At 37.6% G+C, this 27425-nt stretch overlaps 1 protein-coding gene and 1 non-coding gene across 2 annotated transcripts in view; one reads left to right on the forward strand and one right to left on the reverse strand.

Moving 5' to 3' along the window:
• Window positions 1–27425, forward strand: part of LOC139738465 (uncharacterized) — a 122847-nt gene that overhangs the window by 79618 nt on the left and 15804 nt on the right. The window contains exons 5-6 of the mRNA XM_071649093.1: window positions 7890–7922; window positions 20578–20685. Coding sequence (XP_071505194.1) covers window positions 7890–7922; window positions 20578–20685 — 141 coding nt within the window. The remainder of the gene's footprint in view (window positions 1–7889; window positions 7923–20577; window positions 20686–27425) is intronic.
• Window positions 20918–20994, reverse strand: Trnas-gga (transfer RNA serine (anticodon GGA)). The gene has a single exon. It is a non-coding gene; the product is annotated as a tRNA-Ser (tRNA).

The raw sequence follows: 27425 nt of genomic DNA on the forward strand, positions 1-27425 counted from the left end.
CTGATTCATTGTTGGTTATAGATACATATTTATAGCAGAGTCTACAAGAAAAAAAATGTTAACAGAGGTCTTCTTTTTGCCATTCTTCTCCATGAATAAGATTGCATGCTTGATCTATATTATTAAAAAAGAAGAAAATAGCCTTGTATTTGAACCCCCATCCCCTACTGCTTACTGGGCAGTGGCAATACCACTGAACTGAAGCCTGTTTATGGCAGTTGCACCATGATATTTTAACAAATACCCAATGCTTCACCTCTCTTTCATTCTCCCTTGGTCTTATTCATGATTCATTAGCCTCCAGTAAAGCGATCTACTTATGAGAATGAAGGAAATATTCTATCTGTTTATCATTATAATTTTTTTTTGTGTGTAGAGAGTACAGTTAAGAGAGGTTTTCTCTTTTATTACTACTGTATATGAATGGGTTCCTCCCAGGCTAGTTCCTTCTTCCTCACTTGATGTTCATAATGTTATAATACAGATCAAGCATACAGCCTTATTCACAGAGAGCAACAGGAAAAGAAAAGAAAGAAACATCTGTTACTGCACTCACTCCACAGCATAAAAAATAAAAAAAATGAATGAATAAATTATAAAAAATGAAAATGAAAATTCCTTTGGTCTTACAAGGATTTTACTTTTCCCCAGCTTGGAAAGTTTGATACGTCTCCCTTGGTGGATTACATTTTTCTAATATTTATAGGAAAAGAGTTATGCTGCTGGGTTTAGCTTTTTTTAACTTCTTGAAATTGCAAGACTTTGGACTCATTTACACATATAATCACTCAGAACCTGCAGGACAAATGTCTCTATACGTTGTGTTTGCTCTTGATTCTGAAAAATTTTGTTTGATTACTGGACTAGGAAAAAAAAATGAGAGGGTGATGATGACCTTTGATAAATTCCTGTGGTCAGGGAGAGGTGAATTCTGTAGGGAGAGATATTTCAATAAAAATGTGGAGACGAGAATCCAATATCTCCATTGCGTGGTGCCAATCCAGCGGGACAGGCCATATTAAATTCACCGCACACATGCATGATAATGTTCGTGGCCAGCTGCCGGTAATTTGAGGGCTATCGTGCGAGATTTGAAATGGCCGTAAGACACCATTGTGCGAGGGCGACTTCAGCCGGAGTACACGACGGGCTTTATATTACTTCTCTTGTCTGCCAACGCATCTTTGTTCTTCTCCGGATGTCTGGCCATCCTCAAATCACGTGCTTGGACGAGTGAGAATCATTTGTGCACTGTGTAAAAGGGAGAAAAAGAATTGGCTCTTACGTTGTGGACTAAAATTGGAAGATTTTATCCAAACCTCGATAAGAGTAGAGAACAGTTTACTCTATACATCATGTTACATTTAACGTTCTTCATCAGTTGAGTGATTGTAATCAAGCACTTTTTTATCATAATTTAAAAAGATATGTGCAGTGTCTTTAAAAAATGGGGTAAGAGTTTTTAGGATGTCTTGGGGGTGATGGGCTACAAATGTTTTAATCCCTTCATTGAAATTGATTGGAACTTGACATTCACAACTTCTTTGAAATTTGATCACTGAAATCTGCTGTGGAATGATGCAATGATTTTTCCTTTCTCTTGTCCCTTTTTGCTAGCCACTTTTCTCCCTTGCATAAAGCACAATCCCTTCTTTACTGTGAGATAAGATATGACATGTAGTAAGTCTGAATTTTTGTTGTCTTAGTTTCAAATCTATCGTCATCGTGCATGGCAAGATATACAGGGAGCATGTGTGGAAACAATATCTACAAAAACTATGGATAATCTGCGTCAGAGATGAGGTGGAAGAAAGTTTCAGAGTGGCAGAATTGGTAGTGGAAGATGCTCGTTAGGGAGCAAGATGAAGACAAACGATTTACCATGGCAACTCCTCTTTTGGAGGAACGTCAAGGTCAAGGAGATAGTTTTCTGTGATGTGAAAGATGGAGCAATAGTGCAGTAAACGAAATAAAACACAGACCCAGAGTATTTTAGTTCCTCTGCCCCGAAATGGTGGCAAAGCCCCATCCAGTGAAATATGCAGTGAGAGGCGAGTTCATCCTGGGAATACAGGCCTCTTCACGAGGGAGGCGGTTGCTAGGTTGCTCTCTTCAGCTAGTTTGTGATGGCACAGCGAGTTTTACTCGCATCTAAAAGTGCATATTAATGTCAAGGATGCATTGGATCCCTCTGGAGAGGAAAACTGACCTTCAGACATCTGTTAAAAAAAAAAAAGAACAAAAAAGTAGAAATGATATGCTCTTTTAGAAGGCAAAGAGATTGGACTTGAAGATGTGCAGTTTGTATCTAAAAGTACACAGAGTTCTCACTGAGATGTGATGAGTAGGATTATCATCTGTATCGGGTGTCCAGTTTCGCATTCCATTAGGTGCCTAAGTTATTGTCTGACATGGAGTTGAACAAATATTGACAGGTTTCAAGAGTTGGTGTATTTATCTCTGTCTCTCTCTTTGTGTGTGTGTCTACTGCAAATACACTCAGACATACATATACACACTCACACAATTCTTGTATAGATATGCCTTTGCCATTTCTGATACATCTTCATCTTTTTTTTTTCACCATGTGCTTGTGTGAGCATCATAGAACAGCACATTTATTTATTTATTTATTCATTTATTCACAACATCTTTTAACAGGGACATTCCGTTCAGTTCTGCTGACAGCCAGCAGACCTGCTTTTCAAGGAAGCCCTGTATACGATAATACAATGCATACATAAACTTTCAGGTAAAAACAAACAGTATGTGACCTACACAACCTACACATAACAACCAAAACATGTAGCTGGACTGATGTGTGACTTATGGCTCTATCTGTAGTTAGTAAAATCGTGTCTATATTTCAGATGTTGATTCCATATTTGCAGTTTAATATTTGAAAGCTTTATGTCCTAGATTTGTGCATTCACAGCTTTTATCTCGTATTTTTTTTAAACACAAAGAAGAAGATAAGCAACCATAAGGTGTCTGTAGCTATTTTGTTTGTTTGTATTAGCATTTGATTTATTATCCTGCTTACCTGTGAAGCCACCCATGACCTAGCAGCTCAGTACATAAAAAGTGGTTAAATGCAAGCAGGAGACCAGTGCAAAATACGTAGTTTTAATCATGTGTTCACTAATAACAATAAAATCAGTTGATTTTGCATAAAACTTCTCTTAAAGCAAATCTTCCTTTTCTTTCTAGCAAGCTGTTTGTTTCTTTTTTCTCTTTTAGAGTACAATACTGCCATTCAAATCAAATGAATCTTATCATGCAAATTCATGTTATGGGCTAAAGTAGAAAAAAATGCAGAAACAGCGTAGGAACTTGTATTGAGAAAAAAAGGTGGCAAACTCAAAGAGGACACCTGTTATTCAACTCATGCATGAAAGCATTTTATTTTATTATCATTCAAACTTTCACATATGTGCTACCTTGCATGAAAACAACAACAACATCAAAAAGCCAGCCATATTTTTTGGATAAATTTTATTGTAACTCATAAAAATGAGATAAACTGGAAAAACACAATGTCAGACCGAAAATACATTTGTTTTTCGTACAAATTCTGAAAGAAACACAACTTTTTCTCTATTTTGTGATATTAAAATTCAGATTTATTCAAAACAACTCTTTCTGGAAATGACAGCATTTGAACATTAACACTGTTGACTCTAGATGCAATTTCAGGTGTATCGGAAATTGACCATTCGTTGTTTTCATGTACCTTAAAAAGGGAGACTCTGCAACTTTATGGAATGCCTTTTTGCAGCACATAAAATTTTGTCTTCTTTTATTCTTTTTCCGCTTTTGTCAAAAGCATGAGAACACAGCTTGTATGTCACCTGGTGATGAAGTGGTTTTAAACACATTTGCGTCTCAAGCACTGGAGTAGATTTTCAGCTGTAGAACGAAACTGAATCAAAACGAGAGATCGTTTTCCCGTTGCTTCGCCGGACGTTTTTCAAGTAACTCAATCAGACGGACACAAAACTGCGTCAGCTTTGAGTTCGAAGACAAACTGTGACTGAGTTTTACATTTAGTTGGATGTGGCTAGCTGATGCAGCCAAAGATTTGCAGATAACCTCTCTTTAGAAGCTTCCACCGTGCATCGGGTATAGATGTCCGCTATCGATGTGCTCCAGAAAGGCTGTAGATTGGATTACCTCTCCCTGTCCTGTAAGCTCCCATTTGCTTTTTATAGACGAGAACTACGTAACACTCACTGCAGACATAACTACTTTTTAATCGGAGAATTTGTATCCTTCACTCTGTCTAAAATCTATCGGTGTTATCTCAAATTTCCTACAGATGGCTCTCACTCTTTGTTGCATCATTCTCTTTTTGAAATGTCATTTTGTCCATTTGTTCTTGCAGATTCTTTTTTTTTTGAATTCTTCCATTCTCATTCATTTTTCTTGTCCTTCTTTATTTTTTTTTTATTTTTATATTTTTTTTTTTTTTGGGGGGGGGGGGGGCATATCTTTTATTTTCTCCCTTCTCCAACTTAAGCATTTAACCAGCCTTTCCTCACCAGGTTGGCCCCCTTCATTCTTTTGGTATTTTTAGAATAATCTCTTCCCTACCCCATCACTTTTCCTGATCTTTCTGCCATATTTTTTTTTTTGCGGGATTTTATGCAATCAAAGTTTTATATTTTTTTGTACAGCATGTTCACATAATATTATTATCATTTCCAATTTTTAGCTCCTCTCTAAATTTTATCACCGCCTTTATGTTTCTGCTTCTCAGTTTTTCAGTGTATGTTTCTTTTTTTTTTCTTACAATGTGTATGCTTTCCTTAAATTCTCAATCTATTTTCAATTCTCTATCTATCTATCTATCTATCTATCTATATATCTATCTATCTATCTATCTATCTATCTATCTATCTATATATCTATCTATCTATCTATCTATCTATCTATCTATCTATCTATCTATTTATCTATCTATCTATCTATACATCTATCTATATCTATCTGTCTATGTATCTGTCTGTCTATTTATCTCTTTCTCTCTTGTTCTCTTACTTTTATCAATTAATGCTATTAGTATTCTGCATTAGTTGCTATCCTGTCCTTCCCTCCATAGATGGGCACTAAATGGAGATTATGAAAATACTATTCCAGGGTCATTACTTGCACAAGCAGTATCACACTTTGAAGTTGTTGCCAATAGATTGCATTATCATTGCCACTTTGTCTGTATGCCAGTTTTGGGGTACAGCTGGAAAGAGAGCGGGGAAGGCCTTGAGAAAACTCTGGGGGATGGGATATCCACAGAAATGGGAATTTAACTCTCATTAGAACCTCTGAGTCAAATGTGCATCCATTTTTTTTTGGGGGGGGGGGGGGGTGGGGATAGGGTGGATTGATTGGGTTTCTACGCGACCTGTTTCTTGGATCGGGTCAGTGCTGTGGAGCCAACAGAAGACTTTTTTTTTTCGTTTTGTTTTGTTTTCCTTTTCTGGGGACTCAGGCAGAGCTCTGGTAGATTGAATGGTGTGAAAACCTCGGGAGTGGGTACAGAGCTAGGTGTTGGGGTGTATCGAGTGTGTTGGCTTTGTGTCCATTTTTGGTCCGTGTGGAATTTGGGTAGGTCATGGCGACTATTCAGATCTCCTTACCCTATGAATGTAGTAAGGCTGGCCCTCAAATTTTGCAAACACATAAGGATTTACACATTAGGATTGTACTGCCCTCGCTTCTCAAATGTTGGAAAGATCAGGTTTATATGTAAAGGATGAATTTGAGCCAGTTTAAACTGATTGGAATGTTTTCGAGTACTTTGATGAATCATTACCTCGCAAAGTTATGCACCAGTGGTCATGGCTGGTGTGACTCTTTTGTAAAAACATGCTAAACTATGAAATTTCATACCTGCTTGTTTGCCTTGTCTGAGTTTGATGAATTTAAATCGTATTCTTTTCACAAAGTGTAGCTAGAGGCATTATGTTTTCAGATTGTCCATCCATCCGTCTGCCCTTCCGTCTGTCCTTTTGTTCGGATCAATTGTGTGGGCAGCATAATTTAAGGCCCGTTTGAGGTATCCAAATGAAACTGGGCGTATGTACGTATGAGTGGATGAAGCTATGCATATCAACTTTAAGGTGCACATGTTTAAGGTCAAGGTCAAATTTTTAAAATTTTATCATTTTCCCCATATCTATGGATGTCGTAGCTCAAAATCTCATTGTGAAAATTTGATATTACCAGTTAATGATTATTTGAAAAAAAAGTTGTGGCCCATGGAGTCAAAGGGGCGAGTGATGAAGTTCAAGTAAAAATACTCAAGTTCCCAAAATGCTAGATCTGTGAAACAATTTAGCCATCCAAATGAAACCTTGTTCAAGGAATGTCAACACTCAACACATATGTGGTTGTGCCAAAGTTTCAAACATATCATCGCATTTTTTTTTCCCAGCCAGTCATGTAAAGCTGTTGCCTCACATTGCCAAGATGTACTAATGACCTATTGGGAGAACCATGCAATATGGCAGAGGCATACCAGTCGCCAGAGCAACATATCTGGCTTCATCTGATTTTATATTGTTCCTCACAGTCAACTTGAAGAAGGAGTGGAAATTTAAGTCCTCGGGTCTGCCTGAACAGCAGAGTAGATCACAGAGTTATATAAATCATATGTACATTGAGAGCTATGCAGGAATACTTACTGTGCTATGCTCAGAAGCATGTAGTGTAAATAGGCAAAAAGAAAGAAAGAACTTGGCAGTAGCTGACAGTTTTCTTTGTTTTGGGGAAGAGGGATATGCACCATGCCAGAACTTCACATTGCATTGCTCTTGTCCCATTTCTGCTCTTCATTCGTCATGTGTCAAGAGTCTAGCAAGTACCTTGCTGCTGCGTTTCTCCCCAAGAAAACTCTCCTATATAGACTCTAATGAATTACCAGTCTGTGGTGTCGCCAGAGACCATTTAGGAGATATTATGCTGTGTCAGACTCTCATAGGAATCTTTCTATCCAGGGTATCTTCTTCTTCTTCTTCTTCTTCTTCTTTCCTTTTTTATTTCTCTTAGTGTTTTGTTTTTTGTTTTGTTTTTTGCCAATTTCCGCATCGGCGGTTTGCGGAACGTTCTTGAAGGAAACGGGGAAGAAATTCTTCATTACCGACTGATATTTGAGTGAAGAGAGAACCGTGAGAGGGATTCAGCGCCACAAGTTTGGAATGCTTGAAGAAGAAAAAAAATCCAGAGAAACGGTGTATTCATTTCTCATAATCATTGCCACATCCATGGCAAGTTTTACAGCTCAGTAGGGTAGATGCTTTCATTTGCAAGTGCTCTTCATGAAAAAAAAAAGAAATGTGTATGTTGATGACCTGTACCATTAGAATAAGATGGAGAAAATTGTCAAATCACTATAATAAGTTTTTAGGCATGACTGTAAAGTATAATCAACCTGTCTGAGACCCCCCCCCCCCCCCCCCCCCGCCATTCCATGAAAGTTTTAAAATAGGGGTTCTTGCTCTTTATATGTTCCAAGTAAATGTTGGGTACTTGAGCACACAATAACACTGTGGATGATGTCATAAAACGTTTTTGATCATTTTTTCCCCTCATAAAGCAAATTTGTTGTATGTAGTGTAGTTTGTATCAGCGTTTATTGAAACAAATATAGTAATTAAATTGATTTATCTAGCTTGCCGAGTGGAAATAAATTGATCTTATTGTGTTGGAAATGCTAAATGATACCTATTTTCTCTCTGGTATCTCTACACAAGTTTGATTTGTAGAATCTGTTTGTTCAGCTGTGTTGAGGTTTGTGGATTTTAGATTCGTAGGACAAGTGACTTGTGACCGAACCGTTCAAACCTGAAGTAAATACCATTTTGTTTCTTACAACTCGCTTGTTTCTTCAGGAGAGAGAGACGCAACTACTCTATCAGGACCAGGTAAAAAAATCAACGCTTTATTCAGAATAATAATTGCACTGTGTGTGGCAAAATCATTCACTTCATGGATTCTAAGAGATTGCCACCACATTCTTCTTATGACTAGTGTATTTGCACACTTTTTTATTCCATCTAATCATGCGTGAAAATATATGTAAATATGATTTTTTATGAGAGTGCATTGTTTGATTTCCTTGAGTGTACATGTTTTTCCCATATTTCCCCTCTGTATCTCATACATTTCTTTCTTTCTCTCGTGTTCAAACGCCTTCATCAAAACATTCAAACGTTGCATTCATGACCTTTGATGAATCTGGTGAGCGACGACTTGATATATATGTGCTGGTGTTGAGAAGCAACTGTTATGGTGTGCTCTATAATTTATTTTTATATTCATTTTTTTTTTGAATAAACATGAATTGGTTCCTTCTGCATGCAGACAAGTTTTGAGTATGTTTTTCCTTTAGTATCAGTTCTAATGGAGCAGATGCACCATGTCATGCCATGAAATTACATGATAGTTTAAAATAGTACAAAACAGTCAATAAGAAAGCCCTCACAAAATATACTCTTTGCCATATATATATATAAATTTTCTCACCATAGCCACAAATCAATTAACATCTTCTCTTCATGCACCTGTTTTATGACATTTTGAGTCGTGATTCCATGACCATTTGTCACATGATTTAACTTATGAATCTGAAATATCTACTTTTATCCTCCTTTCATTCACCATAAATTGCATGATCCCCTCAAACTATCCAGGCAGCACTGAACGTACAATGGTGACTCACATATATACCATGCACAACTTCAGCTAATACTGTAGTTCTATGAAGTCATAACACATCATATGACGATATGACACTTTTTCCTGCAATACCAATGGAATCCATTATTATGTGTAATTGTCCATCAAAAAATTATTCTATTTCAACACTAAGGCGCCAATCTTGCATTACAAAAGACATCACAGAATCACTGTTGACCATCCATTAGCCTGTTATGTAATGTATACCAATATAAAAGACACTTTAATATAAAAAAATATATAGTTCTTCAGTGGATAGGCATTGTAAGTTCCATTTCATTTGATTTGTTGTACCCCCGTATATTTCTGGACAGTCAGTTTGCAGTTTTAATTCATATTATCGAGTGATGTTTGCATTATCTCTTGTGACTAGTTTCATTCAAAGGACAATGTAATCATACAAAATATTATCTCCGAAGCAGTTGCCACTGCATATAGTTCATTGCATATTACTGGATGTTGTGTGATTACATATTACAGTCTGCGGTGTTCCTGTTTTCAGTATTCCCCCCATTACCCGTGTGATGATAACTCAAACTCTTGTTCCAGAGTGACCGAGAGACGATCAGTATTATTTGGGATCATTTCTTGTCCTCCGTTTACATTATTCAGTGTTGTGTCACAGTGCATTGCTGCTGTAAATGGAACTGTAACCCTGACATCGGACCTCTACACGTTCAAAAGGAAGCCGCATTGATTTTGCTTATCATTTTTCTTGCTTTAAGTAGCTTGATTTCCAGTGTTTATATGGGGTGTGCAAAGTGTTCTTTTGAGCTTACCAAAGTTTTTCTTTTTTTTCCAGTCGATATTTGGTCTTCTGGAGGTGTTGCTGTTTACTTATACAGTGAATCATTATCATTATTGATTTAAAGTGTGTGTCATGACCCTTTTGGTTTTTCATATTCTCAGTTTGCGGATGTCAAAGTCTTTTTAGCTGTCATTCTTTCATGTTGTGTCAAACTTGTGATATGGCCTTCAGTATGGATTGCTGTAGCATTTGATAAGGTATTTGTCAACAAATGCATTACTCAAATACTTTAGTAATAGAATAACACTTAAATTAATTTTATCACTATTGTATCAATAGTTTAAAACCACCATATATGAAATTATGCAGGGTATAGGGGTAATTTTGTTGTGATGTGGCTGTGCTTAAATTATTTTGTCAAGAACATGTCAAAATATCATTTTAGTGAATAAACAGAACACTACCTTATCAAATGCACTATATTGCAAGAGAATAAGTAAGCATTCTCTTCAGCTTTTGTTGTATTAGATTGATGATGGTAGAGGTCTTTGTATGTTTTAGTAAGGACATTTTTTAATTCCCTCTCAAATTGCTCAAAATTGCAAATAATGAATGCAGTTGTTCAACACAAGATGAAAATGATTGATAGGAAACATTGTTGGGAGGTGAAATGCTGAATATGAGATATTTCCTATGCAGAAACAACATCTTATGTCAGTTCAATTAAATTTGATTTATTCATCCAGTAATTCATGAATTTAATACAAAGCAACAACTATGGGCAGTTTTGAGTGACAATTTGATGTGATAACTAAATTGTTGTACATGCATGTTTAAATGACAATAAGTGAATGATGGTCACGGACACCAAGAAGCACAGCTTATAACGTGGTTCCATTGACACAGTTATATTCAAATTAAACTACATTAATTTACACATAAGATTTTTTAAAAAGTTAAAAGTAATGCTAGAAAATATCACAATATAAATGATAGAAACATGAAGTGCAGGTGAAATGTCTTCAGAGTCAAAGCTTGGATTGGAATTCAGTCCTGCCAAGTAGAATTTTTACATTTAAACTTATCAGACCTTTGTTCTTCCCTTCTGGTACCCTTGGAGTATTTCATTTCTTACAATGAGGACAAGGGCTTCTGTCATCATCTAGAAGCCTGTAGTACTTTCTTAATTATTGTAGAATTGTCATAGCAACCTCAGCAGTTAGGATTTCTGTTTGGCTGATGTAGTTCTATTTTCCTTTTACATACCGGCACTTACAAGTGGTTAGTAGGGATTGAAGTGACTTTAGCAACATTCAAAATTTCTAAAAGATGACTTATTAACTATTGCTGAATGAAAGGTTTGATGTAGAGATAGTAATTTCAGTCCCCCCTCCCCCACATGTTGAATGACAGCTGCCTCAAGAAGTAATAAGATATGAAGAAAGATAAGATATGAGGAAACTCTGTTTTCTTATTTTCAGAGAAGGATTTTGATTAAAAAGAGAAGAGCTCAAAACACTTTACTTCAGAGTAGCATATTGAGATCTCAGGAAAATATCAAAGAAAATTGGACATAGTGGACATAGACAATTTTAAATTTGAAAGCAAACTATCTTCATTGAAGGAAAACACCAAAAAATCTTAATCTTTTCCTAGATATCATCATGAGAGTTTTCATGGCAGAGTAGACTTTCGTGTGAGTGAAAAAAAAAAGGATATTTATGATGAATATCAATGTAGGAAATACTTTCCCCCGTTGTATGAAAAAAGGGCTGATGTTCCCCATTGAGTGAGCAACCTGTGAAGGTCATGAATCAAATGAATATCAGTTTTCACTGACAATGTACGGGCGATATACAGGTGGGTGTCGGCCAGGGCCAAATTACTCTAGCCGGATTTACCGTTTGAGAATGTCATCTCAATCTGATAATGATACGACCGGTCGTGCCGTGTGCATGCACAGAGCGCTGACATATCCATCACGGTGCCGCGGAAGAGGCCGATAAAGTAGGAAGTGAGACGGGAGAGGCATTTTTAACCTTCTACGAGTAGCCAATGTCTGCTCTGTATTCTGCTCTATGCTGTGCTTATCCACTACGTTTATGGGACCTGTTTGTAGTTAGAGGGAGCAGTTTGCTAAAGGTCATGTGACCATCAACGTTAAATGTACACAGACACTGCTACTTAAAACGGGCCTCACGTCAGCCCAGTGAATGTGCACATCTGCTATAAAAGGAAACCTACGACGTCGGTGCGTCGTATCCACGTGGCAGGGAATAGGCAGTACAGAAAAAGAATGCAGGGGAGTTTGAAACTTAGCCTACACACTCTGCACAGACATATATATGCGCAAAGAAACAAAGAAGCCAACCAACAAACTAACAAACAAACTCGTAGCACAACAGAAAACGAGCTTTCATCGCAAGGACCAGAGAAATCTTGTGAAGCATGAAGTCAATAGATTGATGCAGCAGACAGAACGTCAGTCTTCATCCGCTCTGTTCATGCATAAACCCATGAGTGCCGAGACACTGCTCTACGGCACGGAGGTACATAGGTATATCCTGTCTATGGTAAGGGGGGGGGGGGATGGGTGGCTTGCTAGGGAATAGCTTGAATGTGTACTCATGGGTGGAATTATACCTGCCATGAAGAAAAGTGACATCCTGCATAAAGGCCCCATCTGTAGTCTCTTACAGAGACTGGATTTCCGTGACACAAACTTACAGCCTTGCTTTATCTAGGGTAGATAGTAACATGTTTTGGTGTATGCATTGCACACCCATTTTTTTTTTTGGGGGGGGGGGAGGGGTGGAAAGGGGGAGGGGATGGAGGTGGGGAAGATTAGAAATGGAGCATTGTGCACACCACAGCAATGCAGGATTTACTGAGGGGGGTTTCTCCATATTCTTTTTAATTTTAAATACCCAAATTCAAATAGTGAAATGAGATGATACAAACATCTTACATTGGTTAAAACTGTTATAGTTTATTTTAGCTGTAGAAAGTTTTTGTCTTTTGTATTTTCCTAGTTTTTTTATGTAGAAAATGACCTCTGATATTTGAATGGAATAAGAAAGATTGGTAGTTTTACATATCTTGAATTGACACTTACAAAGAAACAGTTGTTTTGTTTTTGTTTTTGTTTTTGTTTTTTTTATGTATGCCTCGTAATGAAATTTGTATTTTTTTATATTGTAAACTGACTGCTTTGGGTGCACCAGGTGGGTTGGGGAGGATGGCCTGAGGGCCCAAGTCATTTAGTTGGCTCTTTCCAGACCCGGGCTACCCAACCTGGTGCACCCTTACCACTCCAGTGTATGTTCTGATTTCGAAAAATGTAATATGATATTTGTGATTGAAAGCCGAATAAATTATAATAATATTAATAATAGTATGTGAAACTTTATATACTAGGATAAAGCTATCTTGTACCAGGAGCTCTGTTCTGAGAGATGCTCAAGCACTTTCTGTCTATACGCATAAGGTATGCTGATGACAAAATTTTGAGAAAATATTTTTAGTCCCCTGTTGGTGTCATTAGCAAACGTGAAGGGAATATAAAGTCCTACTCTAGGCTGGGATGAAGGCCTTAGTGTAGGCTTCCTCCAATGCTTTGCTCTTCATTTGTATATATGTGTGTGTGTGTGTGTGAAGTGTTGGTGGTTGCCTGACGTATCAGTGACAGGGGGGGGGGGGGAGGGTTAGGGCAGGGGAAGCCAGCAACGGGTGGAATATCATCGATATAGGTATTCCTTAATTTTTTTCATAACATTTTAATCTAGATTTACGTGCTGATTTTATACAGATATTGCCTTTCTAGAGGTGTAATGAAATACTTGATATTCCACTGGAGTTATATTTTCCCTGAGAGATTATATTTTCCTAAAGGGCTTAGCGCTGAGGGAAAATATTTTCTAGAGAGGAAAATATACATGTAACTTCCAAAAGACTGTCAAGTGTTATATTACTATGATAAACAAGGCAATACTTTTGATAACATAACGGATTGCATAGATTCACATCAGTTTATTCTGTCCCTGTCAGCAGCCAGTCAAATTTGGGAATTATATTACCTGATGTTACATCACTGCAGGCAATATAAATTACTATAATGATGATGATAATACTGAAGATGGCGAAGCAAGTTGAAACAGGTGTTTCTTAAGAGTTGAAATGAGTTTACAGATTTCTGTCGATGATGGGACCAGTGGAGAGGAATATGAAAGATGTAGATATGTGTACTGCGTGGAAAGTGTGTCATGCATCTTAAAATGCTCTTTATTGTACCTAGGACAGGAAATGGCTTCTGTCGTATATCACACGTTGCTATACTAACGAGTATTCAATTTCGTCCAGGATGTTCGGAGCTTGTTTATCCTTTGCGCACCAATTCTCATACAATGCATGTAGCTTTGAGGTGCCATCATGGAAGGCTGAACTCGTAAACATTCTGGAAACTATCAGATAACGGCCGGAGGAGTTACCGGGGCCTGTTGCTGGTCTCGTGATCCGCTGGTGACCAGGTTTTTGGCCGTGGATGAGTATATCTCATGTAGCCGCATGTATATGCCACACTGTGGGGATGTTATTGAAATATCGTCAGATTTTTAAGTAGGTTAGAGGGCTTTCAATAATTTTGAACCAGATTTTTGTGATGGCAACGTTTCTGATAGATAAGAGAACAGGTTTACATGTTGCCAACTTATTGTCTTCTCATTTAATTTTCAGTTTGTGTTGTAAACACATAGAATTTAGAATAAGAGTAAATACCTTAAAAGTGATAGATACACCACCTGATAACATGATATTTCAGTTACATAGAGACTAAAACAAATGTCTTTGAAACTAAGGTGCATGTCTTATCAAATAAAGCTAGTTTGTCTCATACTGGTATTACAGAAGCTATTTTATCTCCTAACTTGCCGTGCAGATTGCCAGATTTGTCACAAATTATTACATTTGAATGATGAAGTAGATGAAATTATATAATACTCCTTCAGCAGTTAATATGATGTGAGAGGATATGAAGTTCAGTGTAACTTATTTTAAGTGACAAAGATTAATATTCTTGATAGCTATGAATTCAGGAGGTTTCCTTCCACAATTTGCCAAATCCAGAACCTTACTTAAATCAGTTTGTTTCATGTGACCCAAAAGGAAGCATTATATGCTTGTTGCCAAGCAACCACTGGACTGATGGCTTGAAGTCCCCTCAGAGTGGTGGGTAATTAGGATAAAGTGCCTTGCCTAGGGGCACAGCTGCTTCAGCCAGGGGACTTGAACCAGAGACCTTGTGATTGATAGTCTATGGTCTTCACCACTGAGCCTCAGCAGAAGAAATACAAAGATGATAGCTCATCAGATGATTGCTGGTAAAGATCAGCTTCGAAATGTCAGTTTCCTCTGAAAAGATTATCAAGCTGTGACATCAGTAGGTAAAACTATTTTACGGAGTGTTTTAATGTTTTGCTTATCAACCCAAGCAAGAACTTGCTAATATGTTATGAGCTGTGCAAATCACAAGTTTTGCCTTGGTAGTATTTGAAAAATTTTCACTTGCTTAAGTGTCATTGTAATTCATGTTCACATAAAAGGGCAAATAAGTTGCTTGAGTTCAAGGTTGTTATTTTAAACTTTCCCAATGTTCTTGCAATTAGACTAATTCTATCTGTTATCTTCTGAACTAACCTGACTCTTTCCACAAACAACCTTGTCACTGTGTGTAGTGCTTTAGCTTCAAGGCATACCACAATTCTTTTACAAACAAGAGGATATCATGCAAAACATCTACTTTATTTTGTTAGTCTACCATCACCCTTAGTTTTCTGGAAGTCTCAGAGGAATAGAAGTATTAATGTCCAATGTGGACTGAGGGATTATCAGCATTTGTATGCTTTTAAAGGCAGTGAGACTTGATATCGTGGTTTGCCATTCTGATTTCTTCAATTTTTTTTTTTTCTGTAGATGACCAGTGGCATGGCAAAAACATGCATCAGATTTCATTACCAAACCACTTATGGTTGATAGCTGATGTGAAATATCATATTTAAGCAAGTTAAGTTGCTTCATCATGCCAAACTCGGCTAAACTGAAGAATATTTGAAGAGTTTGATTGCAAAAGGAGTTAACTCCATTCTTCTTAAAATTAGATAATTGCGATTAAAGCTGCTAAAAACAAAGAAAATAAGAAATTTGGGATATCTTTAATCACCACTTCAAGAACATTCCTTGTTTCGTTAAAAGGGAGGTATCACTGGAAAATGTTTTATCTTGATTTATCTGATCATGGACTTACTTTAAAATATTACGAATGGTGCTTAGTCCATTTTGCAATCAAATTCTTCATTTGCTGCTTTGTTTTTGCTTAGTGAGAATGTGTGTGAAAGATAATCAAGCTACAATGCCGTAGAAACAGAGTAAGCTTATTTGATGACAAGTACTAAGGCTTCAATTACCTTTCAGATATTTTCAGTGCAAATATTCAGATATTTCTTCTTTTTTAGTATACTGCTTGGTGTCATGAAATGAGCTTGTAAAGCAGAACATGACTGATAAGATTATGTGACATAAATATGCATAGGTAGGTAAGCTGCTTATTTTTTGACTGCTTTGTGGAGGGAGCCTGTCATACTTGTCCTTAAGAGGATAATATATGCTCAAGGGATTTGTTTGTAAGCAGGGAAATCCAGGTTACTTGTCAGTCTTTTTCTGTATATATCACACACATGAGCCTTCACACTTTGGCTTCTACAAATCAGGAAAGTGATCTTCTATTTTTCTGGGCACAGATACTTTGGAAAGTAGAGATATATCATTGAGATACATCCACAATTCATTTATTTTTTGAGTGATATTGTTTCTTTCATTTAAACTACAAATCAGGAAAGTGATCTTCAGTATATGGGCATGCAGTCATACATTTTTCGGAAAGTAGAGAAGTATAATTGAGATAATGTTTTGAAATTCACTTTTTGAGTGATATTATTTCTTTTGTCTTACGGTAACTCTTAAATCTTAAGAATTCTCTCATCCAAAAGAATCGTTCATGCTCCATATCAGTTGCAGAATTGATTACTAGTATATGAAATATTGTGGAGCTACCCAATTTGATGAATGCCGCATCTGAAAATGGCTTGAATAGGGTACTCTGTAAAGTTCCCATGCACGAATGAATCATGCTTAGGCATTCTGAGATGTCAGAGTTTGGCACAAAATGCTTCTGTTACATTTCAGAGAGAGAGAAAGGATAATTGATATCTGTTGCAATTGTGTCTATCTTGACTCATACGTGCAAGGTGAACAGTTCAGATGTTGCAATGGAAATCTACTTGATGTGTGGCAATGATCATTGAACTGATATTTTGTTTGGCTGAATGGCAACAATATTACTTGTGAAGTCAGGTACAGCATGAAATTCAGCCTGAGTTTGATCATCCTCTTTGGATTTGCTTTCTTAACTCTTTATGTGCCACGTTCGCACGCCCGACCCGCTCGATGGCGTGCCAACTTAGCATATTCTGCTCAAACGCACAAACCCGCCCAAACCGATCGATAAATCGCCAAATGCCACAGTACGATGAAAGCGTTTCTCGCAATTCCGTTCCTCTCACATGTAGCTTGTATTCTATATAATGATTGAAGCAGTGTTCCCTTCCAGATTTGTGTATAAATTCTAAGTTTCTGTCACTGTTTTGTGTGCAAAAGTCATGCCTTTACAGTAATGTAGCTACTGGGCATTTGAAGGAAAAACAATCATAGAGTTGTCATACAATTTACATCAAAGCAAAGCTTGGCATTTTCTGTACAACTTTGCTCACTGCATGTCCAATTCAACATAAATCTATAACAGTTACATAGATTGGAAAAACAATGTTTTCTCAAAGCATGACTACGTTGGTGTCTCGGAATAATGTGGCACTAAAGGGGGTTTCCACCATGGCACCTAAAGAGTTAAAGTGCATTAGTAGTCTGTGCATTATAGATGCCAAAGACACAATGTGCATTATTGCTATAGGAATAACCACAGAGTGTAGAAGAGTATGGCATGTCATTGACATGGTCAGCGGTCTTGCTACTGTAGGCCTAATGCTAGCATTAGGATTTAAGCTCCTAAATTGTCAGGTTTTAGAGATATGACCATAGGCAATGCATGTACAGTGATTGGTATGCAATCAGTGATGATGTACACTAGAGCAAGAAGTGCATCATCGGTAATTAGCTTCATTCTGCATGGCGCACAGACTTTCATGATGCATGATGGGAGGGGCTTGGCTAATTTATTCACCTCACATGCTATTGTTGTTGTTTCATCTTTTTCTTTATCAGTCCTACTGGTAGCTGCTGTGTAAAAACTGCATTGAAATTTCTATTATGGTGTTAGTGAGTGGAGCATTATGTGGCAGCCTACCAGTAATGTACATTTGAAAAATACAGAGGGCGGTACTGACAGACAGGAGACCACTAAGTGTGTCATATGATAACGATTGGCAGGTGTACCAGAAATTGGAAGTAGATCGAAGAGGGCAGTGGAAGGAAAAGCGGCTGCATTTCAGGAATGAAATTCGCTGTGGGTATGGATTGCTGCCGTACGATCACTCTCACTAAGACGTAAAAAGGTAGCAATTTTCCAAAGGATGGATTGAGGAGGAAGGAGCTCCGGCCCTGAGTGTAATATTGCCTCCTGATTTGGTTGAACGGCCATCAAATCAATGCATTCAGTTTTATTGTTAACCCTCAGAGGTTCGCTGCCTCAAAGTGCCATTGACATCACACACAAGCAATTTCCCTATAGTACAGAGAGAGTTAAATATATGAATTTCGCATCATATGCGCAGGTATGCAGTTTGATGAAACGCCACATATGAGTCCCTAAACTGTCATGTGTTACAGACATGACTCTGTGTACGATTAGTGAACAGTGATTTGTATGCAATCCAGAAGCATTTGAAATCATGGCTGAAGCATGAACAACCATGGCTTATATGGTGTGAATCTTTTTTTTTTTTTGTGCTCAGTGAAAACAAGGTGATTGGATTAAAGGTTGTACATGATAAAAGTCTTTAGTGACCAATTTCCACAAATCTGTAGGCAAACGAGCAGCTACATTCCATGTAAAACTATCTATCCCCCCCAAAAAAAAGGTGTCTTATGTCATCAAATAAGTGGACTGATGAGACTAGTAATACTTTTAACCCCATACTAATGAAGGGACAAAAAAAAAATAATCAAGAGAATAACCTTATTGAAGTATCATCAATTTTTTTCCCAACCTGAACTGTCATTAAATCAGAGGACATTACCAACATAGTGATTGAATGTTGCTGTGTTAGGCTGTTCCTGAGTGATGAAAAATCCCATTTGGGTGTTTTGGTCAGAGGACGCACGTATGTACAGCACGAGCAATCCAGAATTGTAATCAGGCTAACATTTCTGGGCTAAGTTGAGTGCGCTGGCAGACAGACGTGTCTCGTAGTGTGGTGGAGGCTCCTGCAATGGCAACGCCAAGGGTTGACGTTTTTTCCCCATCCAACCATAATTAGGCATCTGTGGAGTGGTCGCCGTGGAGACGGGCAGGGGCGACGGTGGCTTTCCATGTTGCAGTCATGGAGAGCATTTAGTCAGCACATTGGCTGCATGTGTCCTCCATGCACTTTCTGCCTCGGGTGGCACGGGCGTGCATTGACCCGGGCGCAATCAAACACCGCCCTCCCGCGCAGTTTCTCGGCCTGTGTCCGGGCCAGTGCCGAATTTCCGAATCTATTTGCCTCCCATTTATTATGTGGTGCAATTGTCCCCCCCAACAAGACGCGTTCGTGTCTCCCCTTTCCTTTGTGTGACAGCCGACTCTTATAAACAGCTGTGGTGTTGTGTTACTGCACCCACACTGTAGTCCACACTGTGCTGACATGGTTGGACAGGAGCCACTGGATGGATCGTGTGTTTCATTCAAATATTTTCATCAAGTGATTTGTCTTGTAAAGATAGAATTTGTCAGTTTTGCAAGACCTTTTGTTCATGTGCCATTAGAAATCCATAGAAACTGCATAGCAGCCTACATTGAAATCAGAAAGTTTAAATGCTACACCTTCTCATGCAAATTTTACATTTGTATTATTTCTCATCATATGATTTGTAACAGTGGAATATACATTGATTCAAATATATATGTGCTTTTTTTTTGATGTATTGATATTTGTGTGTCATTATGTTGAACATTGGCATAAATATGTTTTCTGTCATTTTATGGCATTTTCATGCTTTTGCTGCGATCATTAGTGTAAATATTTGTTCACATTTTATTGCTTATGAAATATTATTCTTGCAATTGCATTGGTCTTTGAAAGGAAATTCTTTAGTCATGTCTTTTTTGGTAATAAAAATGACTTTGAAAATATCAAAATATTATAAATACACATTAGGTACATACAGACAAGGCATACATGTAGAGGAAGGTGTACTCTGGTATCTTTACAGATGTGAATATGTGTCATGGATACACATGAACACAGCTACACACTACACAAATACACAACACACACACACACACACACACACACACAAACACACTCAAACAAAACAAAACACTGCACATGTACACACAACAAATAGCAATATACACAAATACATGTAGTTACATCAAGACATTAAAGGCCCAAATACAGACTGGGGACAGTTGGATTCATACATGCACTTATGTCCTTAATGTAAATTTGTGGAATACTTATACCATGCACACAGAATATGACACAAAACACAAAACACAAACAATGCACATTATACGCACAACACACATGCAAACACCTATAAGCACGCACACTCATATCTCAATACACACAGCTTACCCAGGCATACTACACACATACATGTACACACAAACAAGCCCACCTTTAGCTGTCAAATTCCATCTCTCCCAATTCATTACCTACTGCACCCCAATATTAACAGCTTCTTTCAGGGTTTCATCATAATGCAAGATATTGAAGAAAACCATCAGGAAAATTGTCTGTGATCTGATTAAAGCCAGCAGGCAAAATTAGTATATGTCACTCAATTTTTGTGTTCTCTGTTACCTTTTCTCACGTTGACTGCAGGCTGCTGCCTACGAGAAGGAGAAGCAGGCCCTGAATAGGGAGGTGTTAACACTCAGCCAGAAACTCCTCGACACCAAGTTTGAAATCAACAAGCTGGAGGAAAAGAATGTGAGTCCTATTTTAATGTTTGGAATGAAATTATACCTTCCATCCCATTTTATTTCCTCCTCCTCCTCCTCCTCTTCCTCATCATCCACTTCTTTGTAGTCTTCTTGCTGCAATCATTTTCAAACAGTATCATTGCTTTGCAACTTATTGACAAATTGCCCTACATCGACGTAAATAAGCACTGAATTGATCAGTGTTATAGTAGTAGCCATGATAAAAAAAAAATCAAGAGTGTACGTACTCAAGCAGGATTCGAACCTGCGACCTCCTGATCTCCAGACAGGCGTCATCTCCACTAGACCACTGAGCTTCCCGGCAGCAAGTGTTGGTTCTAATCCTTATAGCATGCAGTGGGCACTGTGTAATTATTCAAATTTTTACCATTGTTTACATTGTAAGAATGTTATTTTTATTCTGGTAGGCAGAGTACGCACTGAGCTCCACTTTCTTTCTTTTTTGGCATATTCTTGAGACAATTGATGGGTATAATGCTTCAAGTATGACAGCCTGGTGTAGATATTACTGTTCTCAATGTGTGTCATTTTGTGTTGCAGGCAGGATCAAATTTAGACATTTTCATAATGTGAACAGAAATAACACCTTATTTTTGAAGATTTGGGTCACATTCCAAATTGGACTTCCCTTTGCGATTTTTTTTTTTTTTTTTTGCAGATAGATGTGAGGTCATACAGTGGGAATGATGACCGTAGATTGTCAAAATTGTATATCCCACAATGCACTGCACATATTGCTCCTTGCTGTCTTTACCAGCTGTGGCATGCTGCACTTATTTAATTACGATTTTGACTTAGTAAGCGTACTATTAAGCATGTATGTGTGCAGATCAGCTCTTTGCAAATATTCGCGGCCCAAGTTTTGACATTTTTCGCATTGAGAACTCTGAATTAAAAGAGACGACCCCGATAGCGACCAAAATTTTGAAATTTTTGCAATGAGAATGACACTGATATGTCACATGTTCCTAGGTTAGGAATGAAATTGAGATTATAGGACTATGTGATTATATGACTATACAGACTTTGATGTTTGACACATATTTATTGAATTGATGTGCATATTTAGTGGGTATGAGGTAATCATACCATACCAAATCCCATTTTTCTTGTTTTATTCATTTTTATTGCTGATGTTTTGTATATAAGCTGAACAAACCGAGAACTCCAGATTGACAAAATAGGAGGGAAAAACAAACCGTTGCTTCAAGGTCACCTCTTTTAATGTGTGCATCAATATGTACGTTTGAATTACCTTAGTGATTAACAGGATACCTGGTCGTATCTGCTTTTGATATATATATCCTTTTTAGCATTTGAGTCAGGATCTGTCTGACTTGATTTATGCTCCCTTTTAGGATCATCCAAGAAAGAGAGAGACTTTGCTGAATGGGCTCCATCATGAATACAAAATGGAGGCTACTTTAGTCAAAATTGCTTTCCCCTGCATTCTTTGTCTTGTCTCGCTGGAAAAAAAAGGTCAGGAAGCAAGGACGAGATGAAGTGAAATTTCTTTTGTTTGCTCCGAGAGTCGGTCTCAGTCGGCCCGAAAACATTCTTTCGTATTTTTCCCCTGCCCACGTGGGCTGCTACGAGACCTGCATAGAAGTAGAGCAATTCAAGGTTAAAGCATGAATACAACATGACAGTGTAACGTTTAATTGTGTTGCAGAACAGTAATGAAGTTAAGTTTAGGAATTAATGTATTAGTCACTGCATGTCCAAAACTGCCTGTCCATATTTTTACTAGTTTTCACTCTACAATTTTTTTTTATTCATATAGAATATAATTATGTAATTTGAAAGAGGTCAAAAGTCATCAAAAGTATGTCATAGGTAAATAAACGTGCAGTGAGCTATTTTACATCATTTAGAAAGTTGTCGAAATAAGAGCAATATTATATTGCTGTACCTTCCAGTGAACCATGAGCCATTATATGCCAAATCTTCAGTGGCTAAAGGGTTAAATGGATATCAATCCTTTCAGTGTTTTAGAGACAGTTCTCTGTGCTCTGTAGGTCATGCATACGCACACACACACACACACACACACACACACGCACGTCTACTCTTCAGGGTGTGTTTTTGCAGCAGCCAGATCGAAACTAAACATTTTTCTGACGGGAGAGGGACCGTGAAACACTTGACAGATGCTGCTGATTCGTGGATGCACCAAAACTTGATGGAGTATCTTCATCTTGCTTTCAGACCGGGTGGAATGATCACTCTGGAAGCCATTTCGCAAATGTCTGTTCCATGAGTGTGCTCACATCTCACGCGCATCTGCCTCGGTTAGCGTTGTCCAATGCAAAATTCGGCGTAACGGGATGGCAGGTTCACGCGAGAGAGAGCAGTCTCCTGTGGGGTAAGATGAGAAATGTCAGACCAAATGGGGCTCTTCATACCTTGTCGAATATTAATGAGAAGAGTTTCCCAATTATGCACATTGCTTTCATTGATATCTATAGCAGAGATACATATAAATATATACAGGATGCTCCTGTCACAACGAACATGTGTAACAAAATTTCATTACAATGAAGTTAAAACTCAGGTCTGAGAATTATTATCTGTATATCTTTATATATATACTTAATTTGTTTGGCTATTTTGTAATTTTGATATAATAGAAAGAAAATTATAAGTCTGGAGGACTTCATTATAAAGGGAATTGCCTGTATAATCATTAGTTGAGAATAATACTAAACTCTTTAAAAATTGGTACCGTGGGGGGTGGGGTGGGGAAGAAGGTCTGGTCGGGTCTGTTGCATATGAAGTCTAAAGAATCCCATGGGAACTACTGTATATGCCATATATTTCATGAGGTTCTTATTTTTTGCGAATATCGAATATCGTGAGTTGGGTGTTGTACATGCAGTTTATTTCAGGAGGATGTTATATTCGTGAATATCGCGAGTTAGATACTATTTGCGAATTCAGGAATGCGAGACATTATTAACGCTGATCTAGATATGAATGTGACTTGCCCATGCATGTGTCTCAATTTATTGCCATACTCTTACGATCATGTATTAAACCAATCCCGAAATTGTCGGGAAGACCCGGATTCGCAAAAAAAAAAATTAGACTCGCTACATATTTGGGGATTTAGTAAATAAGTTACCAAGTACTTTTTACAACACTGTAGATAAGCCTTGTCTGAGATCAGACTGTTTTCAGTCAAGACAGGGGTTATGTCTTCCACTGCAGTGTATGCAGAAGTTAGAAAGGAAAAAAGCAAAGATTGCATAAAAGGGGTGTAAATGTAAAATATTTAGGCACCGCACAGGAAAGATAATCTGTATTTCCATTTGTAGCTTTGCTTTTTACAGTTTAGAGAGCATCATTTCTCTGAAGCTTTCAATTCAGTGATTTTTTTAATAAAAATAACATATGTCAGAGGATATCAAAATATTTGCCTTTGATTGTATTTTGAATATTTTGTACTTTTGTACATAAGTAAACAAATGAACAGAGTCACATGATTTGCTTTTGACCAAAAAAGAAAAAAAATCAATACATTCTCTATAAATAAATTTTTGTGATGCACAAACACAAATATTTTTAGGAATGTGTGATCATTCTTCCGTCGTCAGCTCCTTGTTTGTTTGAGGAAAGTGCTTTGGGTAAAAATAGATTTCATTCCTTCTATACAGACAGACAGAAAAAAATAAGAACTCCAAAAGGCCGTTTGCCCCTGTTCAATATTTCTTAATTGCTCTTTTAGTTCTTTCAATTATGGGACGTTTGAGTAGATGTATAGCACAAAGACGGGACCAAAAAGGGGCAACTGTGTCAGATACCGGTAAACACTTTGTAGTGGCAAACTAGCAAATGATGACTTTGTTATTCAGCCTGCCTTATCGCCTTCATGATCTACGGTTTGATAGGGGAAGGAGGTCAGGGTGATCAAAACATGACGACTGGTTGCTCACCGCTTATCATCCTCCTCGTCATGCTGTCCGGAAACCTTGACATTTCTCCCGAGCCTCCTCCTCTCACGGTCTCTGGTCATCACATGAGTCAGCCAGCCATGTTTGTTTTTCGTCCTTCGCCCCGACGACTCATATTCAGGTCTTCCACACCGATTATTCCACAAAGGTTTCCTGGTTCTTGTTGTTAATTGTTGTTGTTGTCGTTGTTCTTAAACTCTCAAATTCAATTTTGATTCCAGACACAGTTTCCCTTAGGATTGATGGAGGTTTTGCGGAACCCCCACTGGAATTCATGTTTTCTACGAGTCACAGATCGCAAAGTGGGCATTTGCAAGTCACTGTTAACCATCATCTATAAAGTTGCACACTTCAAGAAAAAACAAAACAAAACAAAACTCACAAAGATGGCAGAGTTTTTATATCAAATGTGTACTATGGATGCTTGTGGACACAGTAGTGTGGACTTGACAGATAGGGATCAACTTGCAGTAGTGAGTTTTATCATTTTTTTTTTTTTGTAATTCTAATAAAAAGTAGAAGTGGGCGTAATTAAAAGAATCTCAAGTTTTTGGAATGAATCTCCTCACACGGAACAAAATCATTCTTTTAAGATATGAATACTTCCTTGAGAATGCCAGTCCCTTTTTAGGAAAGACACATGTGAAGGATAGAAACCCTCTTTTTGCGTGTCCTCTCATTTTCCTTAAAGTGCAATAATTTCAAGAGATCTTTTGTTGACAGACAAGCTGTGTGCTAAAAACTAGTGAAACCACCCGTGGGATTGGGAATGAATTGTGAAGATTCTCTGTATCTTTTGACTCGGTATTTTTCTGGCCTTTTTAAAATAGTGTGTAGTTTACCTTAAGAAATCATATCAAAAGTTTCTCCATGTCGTATAAAAGTATTACCACTGGACTTTCAATGACCTTGTGATCCCTTCAACCACCCAATACTTAAATTGTCTGACTTCAGCGTAACAAACATTGTTAAGCAAATGAGGGTTAGTTTGTCTAAGGGATTTTATAACAAATAGCATGACAGATCATTAAAAATGATGAAGCACAGACACAAACAAAAGAGTCTGTGGCACTGTAATGTTGAACTCAGAAAATTCAGCGGATGTATGGGGGTGGCATTGACTTTGATCTAGAAAGCAATATCTCTCTTTAAAAGAAATCTAAATTTCGTAGGAAGAATTGCATTGTTGGCAGAAAATTGGGAGAGCATTTGAATCAAACAGGCGTCCGATGGGTTCATGGTTTCAGGGTCTTTGAAAGGAAATGCGGTCATTCCAAGTTTGGCCACTGCGACATGACCTTTGCATTGTATGTGATGGAACAGCGATAGACATGTTTTCTCTTGTCTCCTGCGTGATTGCTTGATTTTATGATTTTCCCTATGAATCCCTGGCACAAAAACAAATATTGCTGGAACATGGACAATTTTTGCCTCAGAGGCTTGGATCATCCCTTGCACAAAAACATGTTTGCTCAACTTATGAGCCTCTGGAAGATTTCATGCTCAGCTTTCTAATGCACGCAATCAAACTAGGAATAACTAAGTTTTCCCGTATACAGAATTGCAAGGTTTTCAAATTTTGCTTTGAATTCCCCAAATTTAAATGTTATGTTTACTCAGTCTACTGCTCAGTCTTTTTGTAATTTTGTAGTACAATCGTATTTCAAGGAGAGTAGTTTTTATCATCATCCGACAGAAAAAAACAGAAAAAACAGAATGAAGAGGGGGGAGGATCTGATTTCTGTGAATAATACTAGTATTTTTTCAGTCTTTAGTGCAAGGTGTTGTTTCCAATAATCAAGTAGTGGAGCATCACAGTTGATGAGCCATTATTTTTTCAGAGATTTTCCTTCAAAATCTTCATCGCAGAAGGATTATATCATATGACATACTATATACGTAACTGTTTCATCAATTTGAATTAGATGCAGTCGACAAAGAATCAGTTGGGGTTTTTTGTGTGTGTGTATCTGTAGATAAAAACTGAGGTGCACCTTTAACCAAAAAACAAGATCAGTCATCAATAAGAACAGAAGAAATCCAAGAGAAAAATACAAGTTTTGGGATGTTGGAAGTACTGGCAAGGAAAGGTATAGTCAGAAAAGCTCATTGCCGAGTAAACATAACAAATGCCATGGCCTCTACCAGATAAGCATTTATTCAAATATGTTGGGCTGCCTAATCACTGCACTTAAATTCTCAGATGGGTCAATATTTTGCTCCCCTGAAATCAACAAAGGTTGTCTCTGTCTTATCTTCAAGGTTTTCCCAGTAATACATGGTACCATTAAGACAACAGAGGTACGTCATCCCTTTTCTGATTGTGAGGGCAGTCTTCATACCAGGACTCACCAGTATTTTGTTAAGCCCAAGAAAATTGAATGAATCGAAGGAAAAAAAAACTGATGGAGCCTGTACTTTGATAAGACATGATACTAATCATCATATAGTATGTGCACTGCCTTTCTTGGTGTGTTGGTGTACTTTTCCACTTCGACAAGCTACCACTGGTGTGTTAGCAATGAAAATGAATGCTTAATTGACTCCTATTCACACCATGGGTGCCCCATGCTTGAATATCACGCACTATGTAAGACTTATTGTTTTTCTATGTGGGGGACGTAGAATTTCTAATTCCTTTTCCTCTAGCTTCAAACGCTTTGACATATGTCCCTTGTTTAGGCGTGTTTGGTAAAGCGTGTGCTCAGAAAACGTGGATTAGATTGTCTGTATGAGAGGAGAATGTGTCTACACATGCCCACATCCGGTCGCA

This window comes from Diadema antillarum, unplaced genomic scaffold (assembly GCF_040938485.1).
Source record: "Diadema antillarum isolate AM-2024a unplaced genomic scaffold, OU_Dant_1.0 scf00000029, whole genome shotgun sequence".
Lineage (NCBI taxonomy): Eukaryota > Metazoa > Echinodermata > Echinoidea > Diadematoida > Diadematidae > Diadema > Diadema antillarum.